At 34.1% G+C, this 24,411-nt stretch overlaps 1 protein-coding gene across 4 annotated transcripts in view; it reads left to right on the top strand.

Moving 5' to 3' along the window:
- LOC111154891 (TBC1 domain containing kinase) overlaps positions 1-24,411 on the top strand; it is a 207,720-nt gene that overhangs the window by 85,467 nt on the left and 97,842 nt on the right. For all 4 annotated transcript variants that reach the window (XM_022514848.1, XM_022514839.1, XM_022514856.1 and 1 more), the window contains 3 exons: positions 794-844; positions 2,587-2,670; positions 17,266-17,351. In XM_022514848.1, coding sequence (XP_022370556.1) covers positions 794-844; positions 2,587-2,670; positions 17,266-17,351 — 221 coding nt within the window. The remainder of the gene's footprint in view (positions 1-793; positions 845-2,586; positions 2,671-17,265; positions 17,352-24,411) is intronic.

Here is a 24,411-nt window from a genome sequence, read left to right on the forward strand (position 1 = left end):
TTATTTTATTTATTATCTCTCTCTTATTAAATAACTTTAATGTTTCATGTCCTTCATTTTTAGTCCTTCTCATTATTTTTGTAGTCATTGATAAATTCATGAATGAGATGCCCATTCTTCCCAGTTCTATTTTTTAATTTGCTGTAATGAACAGTAGTTTTGTTTTTTTTTTTTTTTAATTTTAAATCTCAATTTCTGGCAAAACTTAAAACAAAGATATTATTTTTCCTAGCCTTGTCCCTTTTAGAGTTCTGTATCTTCCTAACAATTATAGATAGATTTATGTACCTACCTCCCTTCAACATGATAACATATGAGCAGCATTATTATCAATAAAAGACATATGTAACATATTTGTATTTTACTGTACAATTTTAGAAAGATTGCTTTTCTTCATCCCAGAGAAACTTATAAGACAAATTTTCATCTCCAGGATAAGGAAACATGCTTGGAGATGTTAAAATGATTGCCAGGATCACCTAGGGTCAGAGATGAGACTATATAGTCCAAGCCTTCTATCAGTTTTACATTTTTCAACTACTGTATTTCTCACTTTAACTCAAAATAATAGATAATAATAACCGTATCCGATCTGTATTGGGCATATACTATGTGCCGGTCATTGTCAGTTACTCCTCACACTACACCATGATGTGTAATATGTTTCTGGATGAGTAATACTTAAAATGCTTAATCTATATAGAAGTAATTCAGGGAACTTAATAAGGTATGTATATACACTTATACTGATCTTTATTTACTGAATTCTTTACCCCAAACTCCTTTCCACCAGGTCTTGATTCACTTTGTGCTCCATTCCTATATTTAAATTTCAATAATGAAGGTAAGCCTGTTTATCATGTAAATAATCACTGTACATATTTTCCTAAAATATTTTATTCAAACAGGAAAGTTTTTTTTTTTTTAAGATTTTATTTATTTATTTGACAGAGAGAGAGAGAGAGATCACGAATAGGCAGAGAGGCAGGCAGAGAGAGGGGGAAGCAGGCTCTCTGCTCAGCAGGGAGCCTGATGCAGAACTCAATCCTAGGACCCTGAGATCATGATCTGAGCTGAAGGCAGAGGCTTTAACCCACTAAGCCACCAAGGCACCCAAGGTTTTTGTTTTTGTTGTGAGGTACTTGATCTCTTCCTAGTAGATACTATAAATTTCTTTTTTTTTTTTTTTAGGATTTTATTTATTTGACAGAGAGAGATAACAAGAGCAGGAACACAAAAAGGGGGAGTGGGAGTGGGAGAATCAGGCTTCCCATGGAGGAGGGAGCTCAATATGGGGCTCAATTCAGGGACCCTGGGATCATGACCTGAGCCGAAGGCAGATCCTTAATGACTGAGCTGCCCAGGCACCCCTACATACTGTAAATTTCTGTGAAATAATCTGTTAAACTCATTTTAGAGGATGTGAAAGATTAATTTATTACTAGAGTTTCAGTTGTAACAAGACAGTGACTAGAAATTTAGGGGGAATCTGATTATGAATTCATCTTCTTTTGTGCCATTTAATGAACTTTGGAGAAAATTTTGACTTCTTTAGAAACTAGTTTTAGTCCATGTATACTTTCCAAACAGTTTGTAAAGAAATAAATAGTGGTCTTTTTCCCCAAAATTGATCATTTCAATCATTTCTTAATGAAGACTTTTCTTATTCTCCCTCTTGAACTCATACAGCACCTTATATTTCTGGAAGTTTATCTTGTGTATGTTTTATATTTTAGTTATTTATATACTAACATAGTAACCCTTTCTTTGGTTAAAAGCTTTTTTTAATGACAGCTTTTTAATTTTCTGTCCTCCTCTTATAATGCCTCTTTTATAGTAGGTTTTTCAAAAAATATTTGTTAAATTTAATTGACTCTAATCACTAATGATATCACATCTAGGCTGCTACCCTATATAGCATAAATCTCTAGAAGTCTGAATCTTGGATTTCCATCTTTTATAAATTCTATTTCAGGTCAGAATTTACAGAGATTTTAGGAATTGAGTCTAGAGATAGCATAATCCCAGAGAGCTAAAATTTCGCTATTTGAGTGATTTTTAAAATGCACTGTTCTCTGACATCAATACTCATTAATCTAGACCAGAGATTTTGCTATGTTTAGTTAAACATAGTCTATTATTACACTTTCTGATCCAAGAATATTAAGAGATCTTTGTTTGAAAGAACAGTTTATGACTAGAGCTCCTAAATCCAAAGTTCTCAGACTCTTTTGTTTGTATCAAAAAAATTAAGGATCTTGAGGTCTGTATGACTCATTAATAATGACCAAGTTTAGATATTTTTTTTAAGTATGAAGTTGTGATAATAAAAGTTTTTAATGTTGTGGGATAAAGATTGCCATACTCATTCAAAACTGAAAAATTACTAGGATGGTTATCTTTTGTCATCCAAAATATTTTCTGTTTTAAAAGATAGAGGGTTCTCTCCCACTTAATTTTGTGTTTCCATCAATTGTTAACATTATTCTTGTTTAATAGTAGATTCAAGGATCGTGTGCAGAGTGACTACTGACCATTTACCCCATTAACTAATTTGCTATATATCTTTGCCTTATTCTTTCTTAGCCTTGGCTTATGCATGTATGTCTGCTTTTATCCCCAAATACCTGTATAACTTCTTCTTGAAAGACAACTCACATGTAATACAAGGTAAGCAAATGTCTTTACTTGTCTTTTTACAGAGTAAGTTCTTATGTCAAAAATAACCAATGCTAAATTAAATTTATAATTGTGACCCAATAAAATATGGTAATAGTCCATCACTAAAACCCATGAAGAGACCATTAGGTTTAGTCTTTCTTCCAAGTCCATAAAGAATTACGGTATTTTTCTAATGACTACTATAACCAAAGACAAACATGTTTTATAGGAAGGAAGTTGCTCTTTGCTTTTATGTTAATTTAGTAAAGCCATCCAACTTCAAGAGCCATGTAATGTCAACTTCTGGGAATTTATGAAGTTATGTATTATAAGAGTATATCTTGTATCTTATTGAGATATGTTCAATACTTATTTATAGTTTCCTTATTACCTTTATCAGTAATGTTTATTATATAATTGGCAGTATACTCTTTAAAATTCCAGCAAAATCCAAAATGAGTGGATTTAGTAACACCTTGAATGATACCAAGAGATTTCAGAGACTATACGATGCAAATAATTTACCAAATAGTGACCAAAACAAACTGAAAAGATTAAAGATAGAAAATATTCGTGTAAGTATTTGTGCATCACAAAATGTGATTCCTTAATCTTTAGTTAAGTAAAGTCAGAAATAATGCTATTATTTTTAAAGCTAACATGAACCCATAATATTAATTGAACTTTCCTATATAAAGCCTGGAAAACATCTTTTCCCAAATTTATCAGGCCTCTATTAAAGCATAGTGCCTAGCCAGATTACTGTACTTTAAGAAAGATGAAGATATTTGGAGAATCCTCAAATAAAAGCGATCAAAACAGAATTTATATAATAAAAAAAGTATGGTGACTAATATGATGTAATAATAAAACAAAAAACAGAGTTTATAAAATGAATTGGCTAGCTCTCAGAGGGCCATATTACATAGCTTCTATTATATTCATTTTTTTTTTTTTGGTTCTTTATAGTTTCCTATTTCAAAATACAGAAAGGATTTACCTCTAAAAATTTAGTTTCATTTTTCTAGTAATTGTTTTAAAATACAGATGAATGTATATATTTTATATTGATAATGAATTTCCAACTTGAAAAAGGTAAGTTCTTATACTTTTTAGCTGCAAACTTTTTAAATACACTTTAAAAAGGCTTATTATACAAATAAGCAAGACAAGATCTTGTTTCATGTAAGTACAAGAGAAACCATAATATCCACAACGTGAATTTGGACTTAGTCAGAAAGGCGAAAACCACTCTTAATTTGTTAGATTAATCAGTAATACATTTTAACATTTAATATTATAATTAAAAGACTACAATTACTTAAAGTTTATTTTTGTTAATGTTAATATTTTCTCATGTATAATTTCTATAAATTTGTGTTTGAAATCTTGAATTGGTAACTAATCTTAAAACTTTTCAAAGCTGCAATAAATGTTCTTTAATATTACGATGAACCTGTATATTTTCCCAAGAAACACACAAGGTGTCTATTTGTTCAGTTTTTGTATTGACCATATGTTATATAAGAAAAAAGCAGTTTCAAAAAAGAAAAAGAAAAAAAGCAATTTCAAGTAAGTAATTCAGGGGGCGCCTGGGTGGCTCAGTGGGTTAAAGCCTCTGCCTTCCGCTCAGTTCATGATCCCAGGGTCCTGCGATCGAGCCCCGCATTGGGCTCTCTGCACAAGCGGGGAGCCTGCTTCCCTTCCTCTCTCTCTGCCTGCCTCTCTGCCTACTTGTGATCTCTCTGTCAAATAAATAAATAAAACTTAAAAAAAAATAATAAGTAATTGCTCTGCACTGACTCTATGCCAGGCACTACCTAATAGAAGTTCCTAAGGTAATTAACACTCAGTCCTTTTCCAAGGGATTTCATAGTGTAATATAGGAAGTAAATATGAAAATAACTACTTAAGTCAATGAAATAAATATACATACTGCTATATTACCACAGAGGATGAAGTTGGGGAAGTTATTTTGTGGGTTTTTTTTTTTTCAAATTTTCTTTTTGGTAGCAAAGGAAAGAGAGAGCATGTCTAGAAAGGTTTCATGAAAGGCGATATTTATTGATGAATTTGAAATTAGAGTAGGAATTTGCTTGGCAAAAGGGAGAAAGAAATCCTTAAGACAGAACAAGGAAGAGAACTGTAGTAAAAAAGTCCAGAATAGGTTGATAAAATAACCAGTAGTCAAATCTGATGCCTGAAGGCCAAAAAAAGCTGAAGGATGGGATGAAACAGGATGCTGATTATTGGTTACTAAAGTTTATGGAAGAAGAGTTGTTTATTTTTCTTCAAAATGTTTATTTTAGGCTTAGAATTAGAAATATTCGGCTCTCACTTTATTGTTTTCCTTCGTGTGTCCTCCCCTCCCCTTTTGTTATGTAGTATTTTTAGCTTTAAACTTCAAAGTGACATTGATTTTTGATTAGCATCAATAACACATGCACACTTTTCCCCCCATAAAATTTGAAAAAGCTGTATATCATATGAAATCAATCAACTCAACAGCTATTTGCAGAATTGCATATTCATTGAGTCATTGAATTGTCTCTACAGAAACCAGTTTCTATATTGGATAGCACTTTTAAATGTTATTTATTTGTTTTTATGATTATATACTAATAGAATGTGGAAGTTTTTTATTTTAAAATTTTTCATAAAATAACAGTATTTACATATTCATAAGACTCTAAAATGCTTTGCCTCTTACAGAAGAGACAAAAATTATCTGTTTAGTCAAAGTACCCTGTTTTGTTTGTTTACCATGATCCTATTAACTTGTTACCTGCAGACATTTTTAAGAAGATAAAAAATTTACTTCTAGCCTAAATGAAATATCTTTATCATTTTTGACACTATCAAATTAATCCCCAGTAATGTTACTATTGAGTTGATAAAGTATCAATACACAGGAATTTTTTTAAAAATATACTGGTTAAGCAGCTCAAGGTTGGACTTCTAAATTAAGATCCTTAAAATTACTCTTAGACTCAGAACCTTAGAGTGCCAGCTGGATTGAAAAAGGTGGAGGGATCTGAAAGGGATAGATTGGTTAGAGTTGCAGAGATATTGGAAAAACAGGCTTATAACTTGCAGGACAGACGTACCTTAGGCTATTGAAGAGAAAAAAAAGGCAGTTTTAGGCCAGCGAAGAAAGGCAGCCATTTAATTATTAAAAATGGGAACTAATCCTATATGGAAAACCCAGCTATACTGAAAGGTCCCCCACTAATGGGTCGGTGATTAAAGGAGCGAGACTGATACAAAGCGAAGGTCAAACAAAGCTTTATTCCGTGCCAAGCATCAAGAATCAAACCAACGCGCCGGGGCCACACCTCTTACAGAGAGCACGACCCCTCTCTGCCTTACAGACTAGCCTTTAAGGGCAAAGGCCATGTGGTTGGGCCTGGCCATGCACATGTGGCCAATGAGATTGTAAGACACAGAGAAAGCTGCATAGTCATGTTAGGTCACACATAAGTGACCAATTCAATTACAGTTTGCCCTATAGTAGACATTTGAACTAGTCTATCACCTTGGTCAGAATTGGCGCCCAAACAGCACCCAAAGGGCAGGGCCCTTACTCCTTGGTAGCTAGGGAGACAGTATGCGCCCCCCGCCCCCACCCACTGATCGGATGTCTCCACCTGGCCTGACCCACCCTTGTATTTGGGCTTTGTTACCTGGGACTGGTTTCCAGGACTTGTTTTTCAGTACGTACCCTGGGGGAAAGGGGGGCAGGGACAGTTTAAGTTTTACTGTATAAACAACAAAGTTATTGTTTAACCGGATGGAAGCGCTCTGGCTAAATAGGTTCTTACATATACATTTATGTCTTTTTTCAATTAAGAAAGGAACAACTTAGAAAATTGGCCTATAAACTTTTAAACTATACTACTTCAGAGTCATTCTGCTGTATGTTGTCCACCAAAACAACCATTGGAATTTTGCTACAACTTTAAACATTCTTGTGCTGTTTACTTATTTTTTTAGAAAGATTTTATTTATTGGCTAGAGAGAGAGAGCAAGAGAGCAGGGGAAACAGCAGGCAGAGGGAGAGGTAGAAACAGACTCTCTGCTGAACAGGGAGCCCAATGCTGGACTCAATCCCAGGACCCAGGGATCATGACCTGAGCTGAAGGCAGAAACTTAACCCACTGAGCCACCCAGGTGTCCCTCTTGTACTGTTTACAAAACTAAGGCATATTCACACTTGGACAATTGGAAAATGTGGTTTCTACAAATCAGAAAGGGGAAGGGAGAAAGAAATACCATATAAACCTAGGAAATAAAATTGCATGAAAAATTTCCCAATATTCTGTTTTCCTGTATATGTTTCTAAATCCGTTGGGGAAAAGGATGGTATCTTCTCTGTAATGTCTCTAATGTAGTACACCACTTAGCTAGGATGGCTGTATAACTAAACTGGGGTATTTTTCAGAGTTTAAAAGGCACACTAACTGCACCAGACACTGCACCTACAGGTGGCAACTGGAACTCTGCATGTAATCAGGATGTATAGTCACGCTGCACACAGATATTGAGTAAGTTTTTGAGGAGAGAAGGAAGAAGGAAGATAGACTAAAGTTGGAGTCTAAAGGCCAGCTGTCAAAATAGGAGTATAATATAAATCTCCTTTCTCATCAAACAATAAGAAAAAGAGAGGGAGGGGCGCCTGGGTGGCTCAGTGGTTAAGCCTCTGCCTTCGGCTCAGGTCATGGTCTCAGGGTCCTGGGATCGAGCCCCGCATCGGGCTCTCTGCTCAGCAGGGAGCCTCCCTTCCTCTCTCTCTCTGCCTGCCTCTCTGCCTACTTGTGATCTCTGTCAAATAAATAAATAAAATCTTTAAAAAAAAAAAAAAAGAGAGGGAGATACGCAATTTCACCTAAAGGGATATGCATTTGGGAAAACAGTGCATTGCTTGTTTTGGGTTGAATAAACATCTTTGTCATGGATGGCTTTAATGATAGCATATTGGGAGAGAGTAGGAAATACATTGAACTTACAACCTTGCTGTTTTCCAGAATGTCTTACATCTTGTGACTAAGAGATTTTTCCTGAGACTGAAAATGTTCTGCCTTTAATAGAAATAGTATGAAAACTGTTGAGTGAGCTTGTTTGTATATTTACCAGAGCAGGGTATGTGAACCAAAAAAAAAAAAATAGCTGACAAGTATAGGCCTGAAAATTATCTTTTTCTTCTTTTGAACCCACCTCTTTTCTTTTTGACATAAAGGTTGATGCTTGTTTTAGATAGCAAGCCAAATTTTACAACTGGCAAACTTTGTAATGTGAGATAATCTAATTTGGGTTCATTTGCGGTAAAATAACTTTGACTTCTTTTGAGTGCTATGCGTCCAAATGGCACCAAATGAATTAGCTTAGGCACATTTTATTTGACAAGAGATTTATGACTCTCTGCATATTTACGTACACTTAGCGTCTTCAATGCCTAATGGAAAATAACATATAGTTACAGAACTTTTAGAACCAAGAATGCTATTTTTGATTTGTGAGCTGAGGAAATCTTTTGCTTTAAATCTCTCCCCTATCATCCTTCACCTTCTCCTTACCCGATCTAAGGCAATGAAAGAAGAAAGACTACTTAGAAAGGAAAAAGTAAGGATACCCATATGTGGGAACTTACTGAAATTTCATCTTGTATCCATTTTATGCAATTGTTTTTGAAAACAGATGACTTATTTATAAATAGCTGTACAAAAATATGGTAGTGTCATACAAAAGCCTTACACTGTCATTTAAAAGTATGTAATGAATTAAGAAACTGTTTTAAACGAGATGTATACGAATTTTTTAATTTGAAAAGATTAAAAGGGAAAAAGACTTTTTATTTTATATCTCATTGCAGAAAATTAAAAGGTATAAAGTCTCATTAAAACACACAAAAAAAGTATATTAGACGTGGTTTTGTGCATTAGTGTGATATTAAACTTCACCTGAAGTCTAAGGGAGATTTTCGAAAAATCTTGATGTTCTTTTTTTTTTTTTCCTTTCATTTCCTTTCATTTAATTTTTTTTAATGTATCATGTATTATTTGTTTCAGAGATACAGGTATGTGATTCATCAATCTTACACAATTCACAGCACTCCCAAAAGCACATACCCTCCCCGGTGTTCATCACCTAGCCACTCCATCCCTCCCACTCCACTCCACTCCAGCAAACCTCAGTTTGTTTCCTTAGATTAAGAATTTCTTAATGTTTGTCTCCCTCTCTGGTTTTGTCCTGTTTCATTTTTCCCTCCCTTCTTCTATGACCCTCTGTCTTATTTCTCAAATTCCTCATATCAGTGAGATTATATGCTATTTATCTTTCTCTGATTGACTTATTTCACTTAGCATAATACCCTCTAAGAGCTTCATCCAAGCCGTTACAAATGGCAAGATTCCAGTTTTTTGATGGCTGCATAATATTCCACTGTGTATATATACCATATCTTCTTTATCCATTCGTCTGTTGATAGACTTCTAGGCTCTTTCCATAGCTTGGCTATTGTGGACATTGCTGCTATAAACATTGGGGTACCTGTGCCCCTTTGAATCTACATACATCTTTGGGGTAAATACCCAGTAGTACAATTCCTAGGTTGTAGGAAGCTCTATTTTCAACTTTTTGAAGAACCTCCATACTGTTTTCCAGAGTGGCTGCACCAGCTTGCATTCCCACCAACAGTGTAGGAGGGTTCCCCTTCCTCCACATTCTTGCCAACATGTGTCATTTCCTGTCTTGTTAATTTTAGCCATGCTGGCTGGTGTGAGGTGCTATCTCATTGTAGTTTTGATTTATATTTCCTTGATGCCAAGTGATGCTGAACACTTTTTCATGTGTCTGTTGGCCATTTGGATGTCTTCTTTGCAGAAATGTCTGTTCATGTCTTCTACCCATTTCTTGATTGGATTATTTTTTCTTCAGATATTGAGTTTGATAAGTTCTTTATAGATTTTTGAATACTAGCCCTTTATCTGTTATGTCATTTGCAAATATCTTCTCCCATTCTGTCAGTTGGTTTTTGGTTTTGTTGACTGTTTCCTTTGCTGCACAAAAGCTTTTTATCTAGATGAAGTCCCAACAGTTATTTTTGCCCTTGCTTCCCTTGCCTTTGGCAATGTTTCTAGGAAGAAGTTGCTGCAGCTGAGGTTGAAGAGGTTGCTGCCTGTGTTCTCCTCAAGGATTTTGATAGATTCCCATCTCACATTTAGGTCTTTCATCCATTTTGAGTCTGTTTTTCTGTGTGGTGTAGGGAAGTAGTCCAGTTTCATTCTTCTGCATGTGGTTGTCTCAATTTCCCCAACACAATTTGCTGAAGAGGCTGTCTTTTTTCCATTGGACATTCTTTCCTGTTTTGTCAAAGATTAGTTGACCATAGAGTTTAAGGTCCATTTCTGGGCTCTCTGTTCTGTTCCATTGATCTATGTGTCTATTTTTGTGCCAGTACCATACTGTCTTGATGATTATAGCTTTGTAATAGAGCTTGATGTCCGGAATTGTGATGCCACCAGCTTTCATTTTCTTTTTCCAACATTCCTCTGGCTATTCGGGGTCTTTTCTGGTTCCATACAAATTTAGGATTATTTGTTCCATTTATTTGAAAAAAAGTTAATGGTATTTTTATAGAGATTGCATTAAATGTATAGATTGCTCTAGGTAGCATAGACATTTTCACAATATTTGTTCATCGAATCCATGTGCATGGAACATTTTTCCATTTCCTTGTGACTTCCTCAATTTCTTTCATGAGTACTCTGTAGTTTTCTGAGTATAGATTCTTTGCATCTTTGGTTAGATTTATTCCTAGGTATCTTATGGTTTGGGGGGCAATTGCAAATGGGATTAACTCCTTAATTTCTCTTTCTTCTGTCTTGCTGTTGGTGTATAGAAGTGCAGCTAATTTCTGTGCATTTATTTTATATCCTGACACTTTACTGAATTCCTGTATGAGTTCTAGCAGTTTTGGGGTGGAGTCTTTTGGGTTTTCCACATAAAGAAACATATCATCCAGAGAGTGAGAGTTTGACTTCTTTGCTGATTCGGATGTCATTTATTCCTTTGTTGTCTGATTGCTGAGGCTAGGACTTCTAGTACAGTGTTGAATAGCAGTGGTGATAGTGGACATCCCTGCCATGTTCCTGACCTTAGGGGGAAAGCTCTCAGTTTTTCCCCATTGAGAATGACACTTGCTGTGGATGGCTTTTATGATATTGAGGTATGTACCCTCTATCCCTATAATGTGAAGAATTTTGATCAAGAAAGGATGCTGTACTTTGTCAAATGCTTTTTCTGCATCTATTGAGAGTATCATATGGTTTTTGTTCTTTTTTTATTAATGTATTGTATCACACTGATAGGTTTGCAGATGTTGAACCCACCTTGCAGCCCAGGAATAAATCCCACTTGGTTGTGGTGAATAATCCTTTTAATGTACTGTTGAATCCTACTAGCTAGTATTTTGGTGAGAATTTTTGCATCAATATAATTCTCCTTTTTGTTGGGGTTTTGTCTGGTTTGGGGATCAAGGTAATGCCTCATAGAATGAGTTTGGAAGTTTTCCTTCCATTTCTGTTTTTTGGTACAGTTTCAGAAGAATAGGTATTAATTCTTCTTTAAATGTTTGGTAGAATTCCCCTGGGAAGCCATCTGGCCCTGGGCTCTTCTTTGCTGGGAGATTTTTGATTACTGTCTCAATTTCCTTACTGGTTATGGGTCTGTTCAAGTTTTCTATTTCTTCCTGGTTCAGTTTTGATAGTTTATATGTCTCTAGGAATGCATCCATTTCTTCCAGATTATCTAATCTGCTAGCATATAGTTGTTCTTATGGATGTTGTTCATATAGTTGTTCATAATGTGTTCTTATCGTTGTTTTTATCTCTTTGGTGTTGGTTGTGATCTCTCCTCTTTCATTCATTTTATTCATTTGGGTCCTTTCTCTTTTCTTTTTGATAAGTCTGGCCAGGGGGTTATCAGTTTCATTAATTCTTTCAAAGAACCAGCTCCTAGTTACATTGATATGTTCTACTGTTCTTTTGGTTTCTAGTTCATTGAATTCTGCTTTGATCTTTATTATTTCTTTTCTCCTGCTAGGTTTAGGCTTTATTTGCTGTTCTTTCTCTGGCTCCTTTAGGTGTAGGGTTAGGGTATGTATTTGAGCCCTTTCTTGTTTCTTGAGAAAGGCTTTCTATATTCCTATTAGGACCACCTTTGCTGTGTCCCAAAGATTTTGAACAGTCGTTTTTCATTTTCATTTTTTCCATGAATTTTTTCAAATCTTCTTTAATTTCCTAGTTGACCTATTCATTCTTTAGCCTCCATGTATTTGAGTTCTTTCCAACTTTCTTCCTGTGATTGAGTTTGAGTTTCAGAGCATTGTGGTCTAAGAATATGCAGGAAATGATCCTAAACTTTTGGTACAGGTTGAAACCTAATTTGTGACCCAGGATGTGATCTATTCTGGAGAATGTTTCATGTGCACTAGAGAAGAATGTGTATTCTGTTGCTTTGGGATGGAATGTTCTGAATATCTCTGTGCAGTCAATCTGGTCCCAGTGTGTCATTTAAAGCCTTTATACCCAGGGTGCCTGGGTGGCTCAGTGGGTTAAAGCCTCTGCCTTTGGCTCAGGTCATGATCCCAGGGTCCTGGGATGGAGCCCTGTGTCACGCTCTCTGCTCAGCAGGGAGCCTGCTTCCTCCTCTCTCCCTCTGCCTACCTCTCTGCCTGCTTGTGATCTCTGTCTGTCAAATAAATAAATAAAATCTTTTTAAAATAATTTAAAAAAATAAATAAAGCCTTTATATCCTTGTTGATCTTTTGCTTAGATGTTCTGTCCATTTCAGTGAGTGGGGTGTTAAAGTCCCATACTATTATTGTATTATTGCCAATGTGTTTCCTTGCTTTTGTTATTAATTGGTTTATATAATTGGCTGCTCCCATGTTAAGGGCCTAGATATTTAAAACTGTTAGCTCTTCCTATTGGGTAGACCCTTTAAGTATGATAAGTCCTTCCTCATCTCTTATTATAGTCTTTGGTTTAAAATCTAATTTGTCTGATATAAGGATTGCCATCCCATCTTTCTTTTGATGTCCATTAGCATGGTAAATGGTTTTCTACTCCCTCACCTTAACTCTGTTGGTGTCTTTGGGTCTGAAATGAGTCTCTTGAAGATAGCATATTGATGGGTCTTGTTTTTTAATCCATTCTGATACCCTGTGTCTTTTGATTGGGGCATTTAGCCCATTTACATTCAGGGTAACTACTGAAAGATATGAATTTAGTGCCGTTGTATTGCCTGTAAGGTGACTATTACTGTATATTGTCTCTGTTCCTTTCTGGTCTGTTACTTTTAAGCTCTCTCTTTGCTTAGAGGACCCCTGTCAGTATTTCCTGTAGGAGTGGTTTGGTGTTTGCAAATTCTTTTAGTTTTTGTTTGTCCTGGAAGCTCTTTATCTCTCCTCCTCTTTTCCGTGATAGCCTAGCTGGATATAATATTCTTGGCTACATATTCTCGTTTAGTGCTCTGAGTATATCATGCCAGTCCTTTCTGGCCTGCCAGGTCTCTGTGGATAGGTCTTCTTCCAATTTATTGTTTCTACTGTTGTAGTTTACAGACCTCTTGTCCTGAACTGCTTTCAGGATTTTCTCTTTGTCTCTGAGACCTGTAAGTTTTACTGTTAGGTGATGAGGTATTGACCTATTTTTATTGATTTTTGAGGGGGTTCTCTATGACTCCTGGATTTTGATGCCTGTTTCCTTCCCCAAATTAGGGTTTTTCTCTGCCATAATTTGCTCCAGTATACCTTCTGCCCTCTGAGGGTCCTGAGACCACACTGTCCCAGCAAGGATTCCACCCCTGCTTAGCCAGTGGAGCAACATCCCTCAGTGGAGCAGACTTCTAACTAAAAGTTCTGATTTTGTGTTCTACTGCTCTATCCCTTGCTGGTAGCCAGCTGATGGAGGCTCCCTCTCCCCGCATTCTGTCTTCTCAAATATCACCTTGGATTCTCTTCTCCACATATCCTACCTTCCAGAAAGTAGGTGCTTTTCTGTTCATAGAATTGCTATTCTTTTCTTCAGTCTCCTGTGGATTTCATGGGTGTTCAGAATGGTTTAATAACCATCCAGCAGAATTCCTGGGACCAAGGATGAAAATTAGGTCTCCTACTCCTCTGCCTTCTTGCTCCTCCCCTCCGATCTTGATTGTCTTTAAAGAATAATATAACATTTAACCTTACATAGTCACCTGTTTGTTAGAAAATACTATGTAGGGGGTTATATTATGGCTTAGATGTATATCTTCATTATTAGAAATCACAATTAAAATGTCCTGTGAACATTTTAAGTCAGCAGTAATATCCTTGAAATTCTTTATTTTGACTACTGTTCTGTTTTTCTGAACTACCCTTAAATTATCTGAAGTTGATTTATAAATCAAAGGACATTTGCATTTCAATTTTTAAAAATTTACTCCCCAGATCTTTTAAGTATATTTTGAAATAACTTAAAATATCACATAGTGCTGACTTCATCAATTCCACCATATCCCATCTTTAAAAAAATTGTTCTGAATATAACAAACCATAGTATATTTCATTCCAAAGCCTGTCTTGAGCAACCAAAACTTTTTCCAGCCTTATGACTTATATTTCAATGAGATGATAGGTAGTATATAATATATAAAGATATACATACTTGTGTGTATTTTATAAAAATACATATGTATTTGTGTGTATTTTATGTATATATATGCATATATATGTATATATATGCAATTGTAACACATATCATGTATCATAAATCCACTATGAATATTTGGCAGAATGCAAGGAATATGTTTTCATTATGAATTAGGTTTTCTCAGTCCATTCTTACTCAGCCATGTAATACCACATAGTAATTATCTTTTATCAGGCTAAGATAAGAATGATATTTAGTAAACTAGAGCATAGCTGTGGGGAATTGCCTGAGGCATGACTTTCTAGTTTAAAATGAAGTGTACTTTTTAAAAGTTACTATATATTTTCATCAACATATAGATGAATGCTTGTGATTATTGATGTTACATACCTCTAGTTTCTAGATAAATTAGGACTGTAAACATACTATTGCTAATTAGAAGTAGAAAAAAGATAAATAAGCAAAAGTTAGACCCAGAAGTTCCCTGAGATATTGGGATCCAACGAGTTTTCACTTCAATCTGTAAATCTTGAAGCTGATGTGAATTGTGTTTTTCTTGTTCTTAGAGGAAGAGTCGAGACAGTGGATAGATAGAATGAATTCTGTTGCTATAAACATCAAATCAATAAAAATATTGATTAAATGCCTATTCTTTACCCAACACCCATGGGTAAAAGCTCAAATTAGATCCAGAAATGAGCTTTATCATGGTCTTGAATACAGCACCGCCTAGTCTTTTCTAGAAGTTTTGCTGCTTCTCTTTGTACAAAATGTATCATTGCTTATAGGTAAATAATTATAAAATGCATTGTCATTAGATCAAGGTTGGGGGGGTTTTATTGTGTGTTTTTTTTTTTCTTTCTGAAGTTTTTCCTTAAATTCCTTAGTTAACATATACTATAAAATTAGTTTCAGGAGTAGAATTTCGTGATTCATTGCTTACGTAAAACACCCAATAGAAGCAAAGTTTCCATTGAGGAAAAGAGGAGAAGGCTACTTACACTGACAGGTTGTCAAGGACTTAGTACTATTTCTGGAAATATGAAAAATAAGGTACTTTAAAAACTAAAAAAAAAAAAAAAAACCAGGCATTATTTTTATAGGTTATTTTACCAAATAATTGGTTTGATCTCCTACTTTATTGGAAGAAGGAGTTGAAGTTATTAAGAGAAAAGATTCATTGAGTTATTGTCATTTTTTTAAAGATATGGGAAGTACTTTATTTTATCATGTGACAGCATATAAGAGCCATGTTTACAGACATCTAACTGCAGTGTAGATTTGAATATGGGAGATGGCTCAGAAATTACAATACTAGTAGTTGAAGTATTGACCTTATTTGATAAAGGATAACAGTTTTGATGATTGATTTGCCAGAGTTTTAAAATGTAATTTTATATAGCTCTTATTTCCTTAAAAGAACTATTGTTTTGAACCAAATATAACAAGGTACAGTTTATTCACATAATGAAACTGCAGTTGAAAACAAGCTTAAAATTTTCCCATCTCAGTCTTTTTCTCTTCTCTGCATTACAAATGTCTCATCCCATCATCATGCTGAATTCCTCAGCATCTTCCATACCCTATCCAGGGGAATCCCTGGGAAAAAATGAATGTCTGTCTTCCTTCAGAAAGACACAGATAACCTGGAATTTTTCTTACCATATTCTCCAATATTCCTACAACTCACACTTTCTGCTCTTTTGAAATAATGCCTCTTTTTGGCACAGCAGGAAAAACACCATTAGGAATTATGAGCTTGGCTCTTTCTTAGAGAATAATGCTAAATACATCATGAAACCTCCCTGAGCCCTCTGTTCTTAACTACCAAAAATAAGTCATATTTATTCAATCCTTTATTATTATTTGTCTTCATAGATTTAAGTAAGGCAGCATTCTATTCATTTTATGGAGTTATTGTCATTTAATCTCAAAAAGAAAAAAAAAGTTGAGCTTTCTAAAATATGTGTTAATTTTGTCTTTTTGCTTTGTAAAAGTATGGTTTACTTGCCCTTGAGCTGAGGGTTGCCAGAATCTTTTTCAGGTTAGAACATAGTGAGTAAATTGACAAGAAAAGCAATTTGTTGAAGGAATGGAGAAAATAAGGAAATATTCCTCATATTTTAACTGAAATTTATGAGTTACAGTAGGATTAGAATCAACAACAGGTATTTTTAATTGTGTACTGTGTGCCTATTTTTGGATTAAGATTTTGCTAATTCTTATTCCTAAATAGGGTAATGTAGAACCTTAGATGGAAGTACATTAGAACTGAAACAAATGCCTATATCTGTATATATAAAAAAATTAAAGGGGTGCTTGGGTGGTTCAGTGGGTTAAGCCTCTGCCTTCGGCTCAGGTCATGATCTCAGGGTTCTGGGATCAAGTCCTGCATCGGGCTCTCTGCTCACAGGGAGCCTGCTTCCCCCTCTCTCTCTGCCTGCCTCTCTGCCTACTTGTGATCTCTCTCTGTCAAATAAATAAATAAGATCTTAAAAAAAAAAAAATTAAAGCATAATTGTTCTACTTGTGATGGCTTATAAAGTGTTGTTCCTTATTTAAGTATCTGTTCCACTTTCTGAATATACAATAAATGCAAGACAGATTTAATATTGTGAGAAAAAAACATATGATGAATTTAGTAGGAAAATACCACGTGTGTAATCCATGATTTAAGAAATGAACCAGTAGTTCAGAAGGTAGAAAGTAAGTTGTGCCATAGTTTTTTGGTATGTTTAATAATTAGCAGTAAGTGATTAAAATGGTGATAAAATTAGCTTACTAAAATATATTTTCTTCATGGAAAAAATTAAATATCATTCAAAATGTAAATAAAACAAATTTATATGAATTTAATGCCTTTATTTAAAGTATTCTGTAAAAATGGTGCTTGTCTTAAACTTTATTTTCATTTCAGAGTATCTGACCGTGTTCTCACAGATGATTGCATTCCATGATCCAGAGCTGAGCAATCATCTCAATGAGATTGGATTTATCCCAGATGTAAGTACTTGGGACATTAATAGAACCTAGGTAAAAAATAAAGCAAACACTGGTAACACAAAAGAGTACTGTTTTTAAAGTTGTGTTGTCATAAGAAATCCGTGTAGCTGAACAAGTTTCTGTGACTAATTATAGCCTTCTTTTATAAAGTTTGTGTGATTACCTTCCATATTCTCATTTTAAGTAAAGGGAAAGTATGTTATTTTATATTTTTTGGCACTATCAAATTTTTTTGAAAAACCTTTTGGTTTGAGTGTTGTTTTAAACTGTGCTGTAAGGGTTTTCACATGGATTTTATGATAGGCCTGCTTTTGAAGAAGTAGGAAATTTGAACTTTAGTGAATTTTTAAGTAGTTACTTCTGTGTTTTTCTTGATATATTAACCTCAGAAGCTTTGCCAGATTTTAGCTTACTTCATTAGTTTCTTAATAGTCCATATCAACCCAAAAGTCAGAGTTGACTCTTAAAGATTAGCCATGATTAGCCTGTTACTCATCTGTGGTGTGTGATATGCAGTCAAACCTCTATTAGAAGTGTTTTTGGAGAATAGTATCATAGCTTTTTATTAACCTCAAAAAAACATTTTTGAGATAGAGTTCTCCTTATTCCATCTTAACTTATCTTTGTTTCCTGATCATGCCTTTCCTCTTATGTCTCATATTAAGGGACCAGTTTATTGATGGTAAGATTAGAGATGAAAAATGTTTATATTAACACTCAACTAATCTATTTGAAGTGTTAACAATAATACTTATAGTATAAATACTTGCAGAGTGCTTTGAAGCTCGGGTCGTGGTCTCGGGGTCCTGGGATCAAGCCCCGCGTCGGGCTCTCTGCTCCGCGGGGAGCCTGCTTCCCCCTCTCTCTCTGCCTGCTGCTCTGCCTACTTGTGATCTCTCTCTCTCTGTGTCAAATAAATAAATAAAATATTTTTTTAAAAAAATGCTTTCATAAACATTATTTCACTTGAGTCTCAAAATAAACCTGCAAGGCATATGAAGCAGATAATTTCAGCATTTTTAATTGAGAAATACAGTGTTTGAGAAGATAACAAAACTAATTAGTCACAGAACTAAAATTTTAACTTACATCATTTGACAACCCTCTGCGCCTAGTCTAGTTCATCTTCCATTGGAGAGTAGAAACTAAAACATAGACACACTTACTCCTAGTTCATTGCTCTTTGTATTGTGCTATATATAACTGTGTGATGTGATCAGGCCTGTAGTAACTATCCTCAACATTTACAGTGTCATTTGCTTATAGGCTTCTGGAGAATTACCTTTTATTTGAGTACATGGTTTGTTCAGTGAAGGCTCCAAAAAGTACATATACAGATTAGGAAACAAATAAAATAAGGACAAGCTCTATAATTAACTGGAGATAAAAGACCTTGTAAAAAAATTAACCAGTATACATATTATCATATTAAGTATACATTTTTTATAACCCCACCTTTCTTGCTTCACATTATGGGAGATATAATACAAAACTACATTAACTATGATGGCAGGAGTTGAAAAAATTATAGAGGAGCTGACTGCCAAGTTGGTAATGGAATAAGATATTTGAGGGAAAAAAGTACTGATAGCTAAGACATAGACTAAAAGAAGAGATAATTATTTTCGAAGAACTCTCTTGAAAGGACCTAATTGTTCTCAGTAGTAAACAGAATATGACGTTGGGTCAGGCAATGTTGTAAATTGACAAAAAACATTTATGCAGAAAATCATGTGTGGAATTACCAAGACAGCCTGACTAAAAATTTTAGACACATTCATGAATATAGATAGTATTAAGAAAGGACTCAAAAAAGGAAATATATAATTTGTATTTGCTTTAGTTAATCAGAAAAATTAAACTCTGAATGAGTATGGTATAAAAGGGTGAGCAAAAAACATTGTTAAAACATAATAATGCAAACATATACTAAGTGCTTACCCAAGCACTCCTCCACCCTCTTTAAATAAACTACTCATCTAATCCTCACAAGCTTATAAATCTAATTATACAATTACTATTAAATATTTATACATAAAATTAACTTGAAAAAGGCTAATAGATGAATAGAAATAAAATTTTAGCTAGCAATATTATAGAAGATAAGAGCAGGTGAGAACTCAGCTTAAAAATATTGTAATGTTTTGTGTTGTATGAGGGGAAAGTAAAAATACTCATTATACTTAGGCATTAAGTCAGAGATCTTTTCAGATCTGGGATTTGTTTTCACTCTACTTAAAAGCTAATGATTGAGCCTGTTACGGTTTCATGGGCACTGGCAGAAAACCCAGGACTCCTGGGTCAGAGACAAAGGACATTATCACTCATAGCATAGCAAGCAGCAGGAGTGCTAGCATCTTTGGTTTTCTAACCATACATACATTTTCCAATATGTTTATATAAAAACAGCCTTGGAAAATATAATCCATAACAAAGAGTAGTCAGGGTCTCCACTCACAGGAAATGTAGAAGTATAGGATGCATATTAAAATTTTAATGGTAATCATTAAGAAAATAGAAAGAGAATGTAGAACTTCTAAATCAATGGGGGATGTGGGGATATGCAGTAAAGAAAAGTCAGCCAATCCTGTAAAAACATAAAAAGATCATAGAATGTGAGCTAATTAGATTGCCTGATAAAGGAAATTTTTAGGCATTAAAAAAAATCCATCTGTATGCTATTTATGAGATAAAAATTTAAGGATATTAGTCAAAAAAGGAGATAAAAAACTTAAGTTAGGCACATATTAACCAAAAGAAAACTAATGCAGTGATATAAACCAGTAAAACAAAAAACAAAACAAAAAAACCCCACAAAACAGACCCACCCATAAATAGATTTTGGTATGTGACAGAGATGGCTCTATAAATAAATTAAAAAGAATGGGTTATTGAATAAATGGCCCTGATACAATTGGGTAACTACATGGAGGGGAGGTGGGAATCAAAGCCAAGTTCATACAGTATATAAAAGTAAGTTCTAGATCAACTAGAAGACCTAAATATGGAGTGTCATATTCATTATTTACATCTAGGAAGGAATTTTTACAGAAGTTACGGAAAGTACAAAACATGATACTTAAAAAAGAAAAAAATTATAATTGAGGAGTGGTACAAAGAGGCCTTCTGTTCTATTGATTATGCCTTATTTTGATTTCTAAAATTTCCAAAACAATTGTCACAAGGTGTTAATCTTTGTTAAGTCTGAGTGGAGAGTACACTGGAGTTTGTTGAATGTGCTACTATATAGAGTGAGTTAATAATTCAATAATTCAATACTTTATATATGCTATCTTTGATTTCTGTTGCCCTCTTTATTATGACCCCCTCCTATAATTAATGGGGTGTTTTGTGTAATTTCTTATAAAAATTCTTTAATACTGGTTTTATTATGAAGTAATATTGATTTATTTATGTACTGTGATTAATCTTATGAGATATTTATAAGTCATGTGGGATGGGGGACAGTTCCTTGTGTGATGAGAATGTCTAGCACATGGCAAATGCTGAACCTTGCTGGCCCCTATCCACTGATTGGCTGTAGTAGTCCCCTAATTATGGTGACAACTAAAGCCTGGCATGTATTTCTAAAAAGTGACTCAACATTATATTTCCAAACATCCTCTAGAGAATAGATCTTTCACTACTGAGAATCCTAGAGTAAACAAAGAAAAATGAGGGAAAGGAGAATATATTTTAACCTGGAGAAAATTTGCTTTGTTCAACTATTCTCTTGTCTCAGCAAATAAGCAAAATGAAAGGTATTTAACAAAGTTAAAATGTTAACAGAAGATTGTTATTTTTGAAATATTTTATCTTGTTTCTTTTTGGTTTGATGTGTTTTCTTGGCCTATTTCTAAAGTCTGTAGATAATTTTGAGAATATTTTTAAATTTAGTTTTGAAAACAGATTTGATATTTTTAATATGGAGATTGTTGACAGTGGATAGTGGTGGAAAGCATGTGATAAAATGGAAAATTTTTCTAACATTTTTCTTACTCTATTAATAATCACATATTTTTAGTTGCATTTAGTAGTTTGTATATGCAGCGTGTTTTTGTTTTTGTCTTTATTTTTTCCTTGAATTACTATCTTCAGTGTTCTACCTTTAAAATAATTACTTAGGTGACTTTCTGCACCTCTAACAGTACAGGCTAGGTTCATCAAGGGCAGGGGTGGGCACTTTTATAATAAGATCATGAACAGAGTTTCCTACTCAGTAACTAATCCTATCAAAGTAAGCCTTCATTAATCTTGCATCATTGAAATGTAGGCTCCGGTTGCAGGGAAAGATTGTGATTTCTGGCTCCTTTCCATTTGCTGTGGGTCACAGAACTCTGAATATTGAGCACTGTCGTAGCTTGAATAGTTAGGAATACTGTGCACTGATGAGATGCTTAGATTATATATGTCACGGTAGTTATGTGATTTCCATATAAATAGGGTGAGTAATGTGTATTTGGCAAAATTGGGGCCAGGGTGATTTTTATCATTTTTGTCTTGGTGTATGTTTCTGCTTCTGAAAATATATGTGGACTTTGAAATGAGAACATGAAAGTGTTTCTTCATTCTTAAGGAAACTACTTTCTAAAATGCTATGAATAGCATTCAGCTTGCATATTATGAAAAGTTGTCAGGTGGCCATTAATGTTAAGGGCTGTATCTCAGTACTACATGTGCCTTTTGAACCTACTGTCACTGCTAAAGATAAAGCTAACAAATTCAGTTATAAGCAGGTATGCTGGCAAAACCATGGTCATTTAACTGCGGTCTTAATGGATGCTATCCTACTACTGATTTTCTCCTTCCTTTTCAAAATGTATATTCAGCTGAGTTTGTACTAACAGAAAGCATGAAAGGATTGTTCAAAGATATTTATATATTTATATATTTATTTGTTTATTTTGTTTGTTTTTTCTTTCATTTATTCCTGGTCTTCATGTTGTTAATGCTACAGAAAGAAATTTTAGATTTTAATCTAAAGAAGAGACTACTGGTAATGAGCTTTTTAGATTTTATCAAGATATGGTTATAGGATAAATTAGGAAAGTGTACCTTATTTAGGATCTCCCATTACAGGCGTCCCCACTGACCTGTTCTAATCCATCTAGACAAAATGTTCTAGTCCAGCCAGACAAAATCTGGCTACTGCTATGAAGTCCCCAATATTAGTCCTAATCCCATTCTACTGACTTTGGATTCGTTAAGGCCCCTGAATACAAATGGCTTATTGAGCCACTTTTCTCCCAAGAGAGTTTAATTACCTTTCAGAAATGGCTGTCATCTTAGAAATCAAAGACTTATTAATTTCACAGGAATGATAAAGTAATATTTTGGTAACTTCTTGCTAAGAACACATATACACAAGTTAAATACCCAGCAAGTTTCTCTTAGTAAATCCTCACTTGAATCTCCCCCAGTCTGTTGCCAATCTAATGTATCTTTCTACTGGTTGAGAGACAAGTGAAAGGAAGTATGGGATAATACGGTGGTTTTCAAACTTTTTGATCTTGAGACCTCTTAGGGATCAAGGATACCAAAGAGTTTTGTTTATGTGGGTTATATCTACCAATATTTACTAAGACATTTGAAAAATATTTATATATTAATTTGTTTTAAAATGACAGCAAAGCCACTGCATGTTAACCACAATAATGTATTTTTCTGAAAAATAATTGCTTTCAAAAATAAATAAATAAATAAATAAATAAATAAATAAATAAATAAATAAAGGAGGAGTGGTGTTATTTTATATTTTTGCAGTCTCTGTTTAATAGAAGAAAGCTAGATTCTCATATCTGCTTCTGAATTCAATCTGTTGTGAATCATTGTTTTGGTTGAAGTGTATGAAGAAAATTAGGACTTATACAGACATGTAATTGGCAAAGGACTTTCTCAGACAGTGGTAGTTTCTTAAAGCCTAGTTGCAAGGTAAAATCTAAAACCATACCAATGAACTTTTCATACTCTGTTTCATTCAAATTGATCAGTGTATCTTGCACTTTGGCTTTTACCCACACATGATTTTGTAATGTCATGTGTTGGTCATTTAAAATATTGGTTCACTGAATTATGCAGATCTAACTATGAAACATTTCATTATACAATACTTTTTAAAAATCACATTCATTAATATGACCATTGATTTCATCCAAAAAAATCATTAAGTATTGGAAAGCTGCCAAGCTCGCAGTGGCCAAAACAAGTTTTCTAAAATTTCAATATTCACCTGACTGCTAGAATTTTTTCTTGAAGTGACAGGCTCACTTCATTCATTTTTGAGGACTAGTTGCCTAATATGAAAGCCTGGGAAAAATAATTGTTTATATGTCATGCTTGCAAGGAAAAAAAAATGTATTCTTGGGGGAAAAAAAAGCACCTGCCTTAACTCATATCTCAAATGATTGCCCAAGTGCTTTTTCTAAAAACAATCTTTATAATTCAACATAATATGTGTTTTAGGCATACTTCCCATTTTGTCTCATGAAACATTTAAAAAGGTACTTAATAAAATTATTAATTTTAAACTTTTCACAAGAATCTGTTACACATTAGTGCCATGACCTTGATTTTTAATAAGGTACCAGCAGTTTTATCCACCAGTGGCTTTGCAAAGAATAAAAAATACCTTAGTATTATCGTGAAAACAGCTTTGAGTATATGTACCCCTAGAGGGTCTTGAAAATCCCCAGAAGTCTCTGACCACAACTTGAGAAAACTGGTATAGAGAGAAAGCATTCTGACACTGGCATCAAATGGACCAGGGTTCTAATCCTGACTCTTCAAATTACTAGCTAAATACTTGTTAGTTTTTTATTCATAGTCCTATTGCTATTAATGTTGATTATAATAACTTTTACCTCAAAGGATCACTGTGATGATTAAATGAGATAATACATATAAACTGTTCTTGTTCTACTTATTGTTAAAGTCTGATCACATACTAATTCTTTGGTTATATTAATATGATTTACATTTAGAAAAGCATGTTATTACAAATTGTACTGTATATATTATTTTGCTACATCAGTTAATGAGTAAATACTTTGCCAAAGGCAGC

This window comes from Enhydra lutris, unplaced genomic scaffold (genome assembly GCF_002288905.1).
Source record: "Enhydra lutris kenyoni isolate GAN:26980312 unplaced genomic scaffold, ASM228890v2 scaffoldscaffold3, whole genome shotgun sequence".
Taxonomy (NCBI): Eukaryota; Metazoa; Chordata; class Mammalia; order Carnivora; family Mustelidae; genus Enhydra; species Enhydra lutris.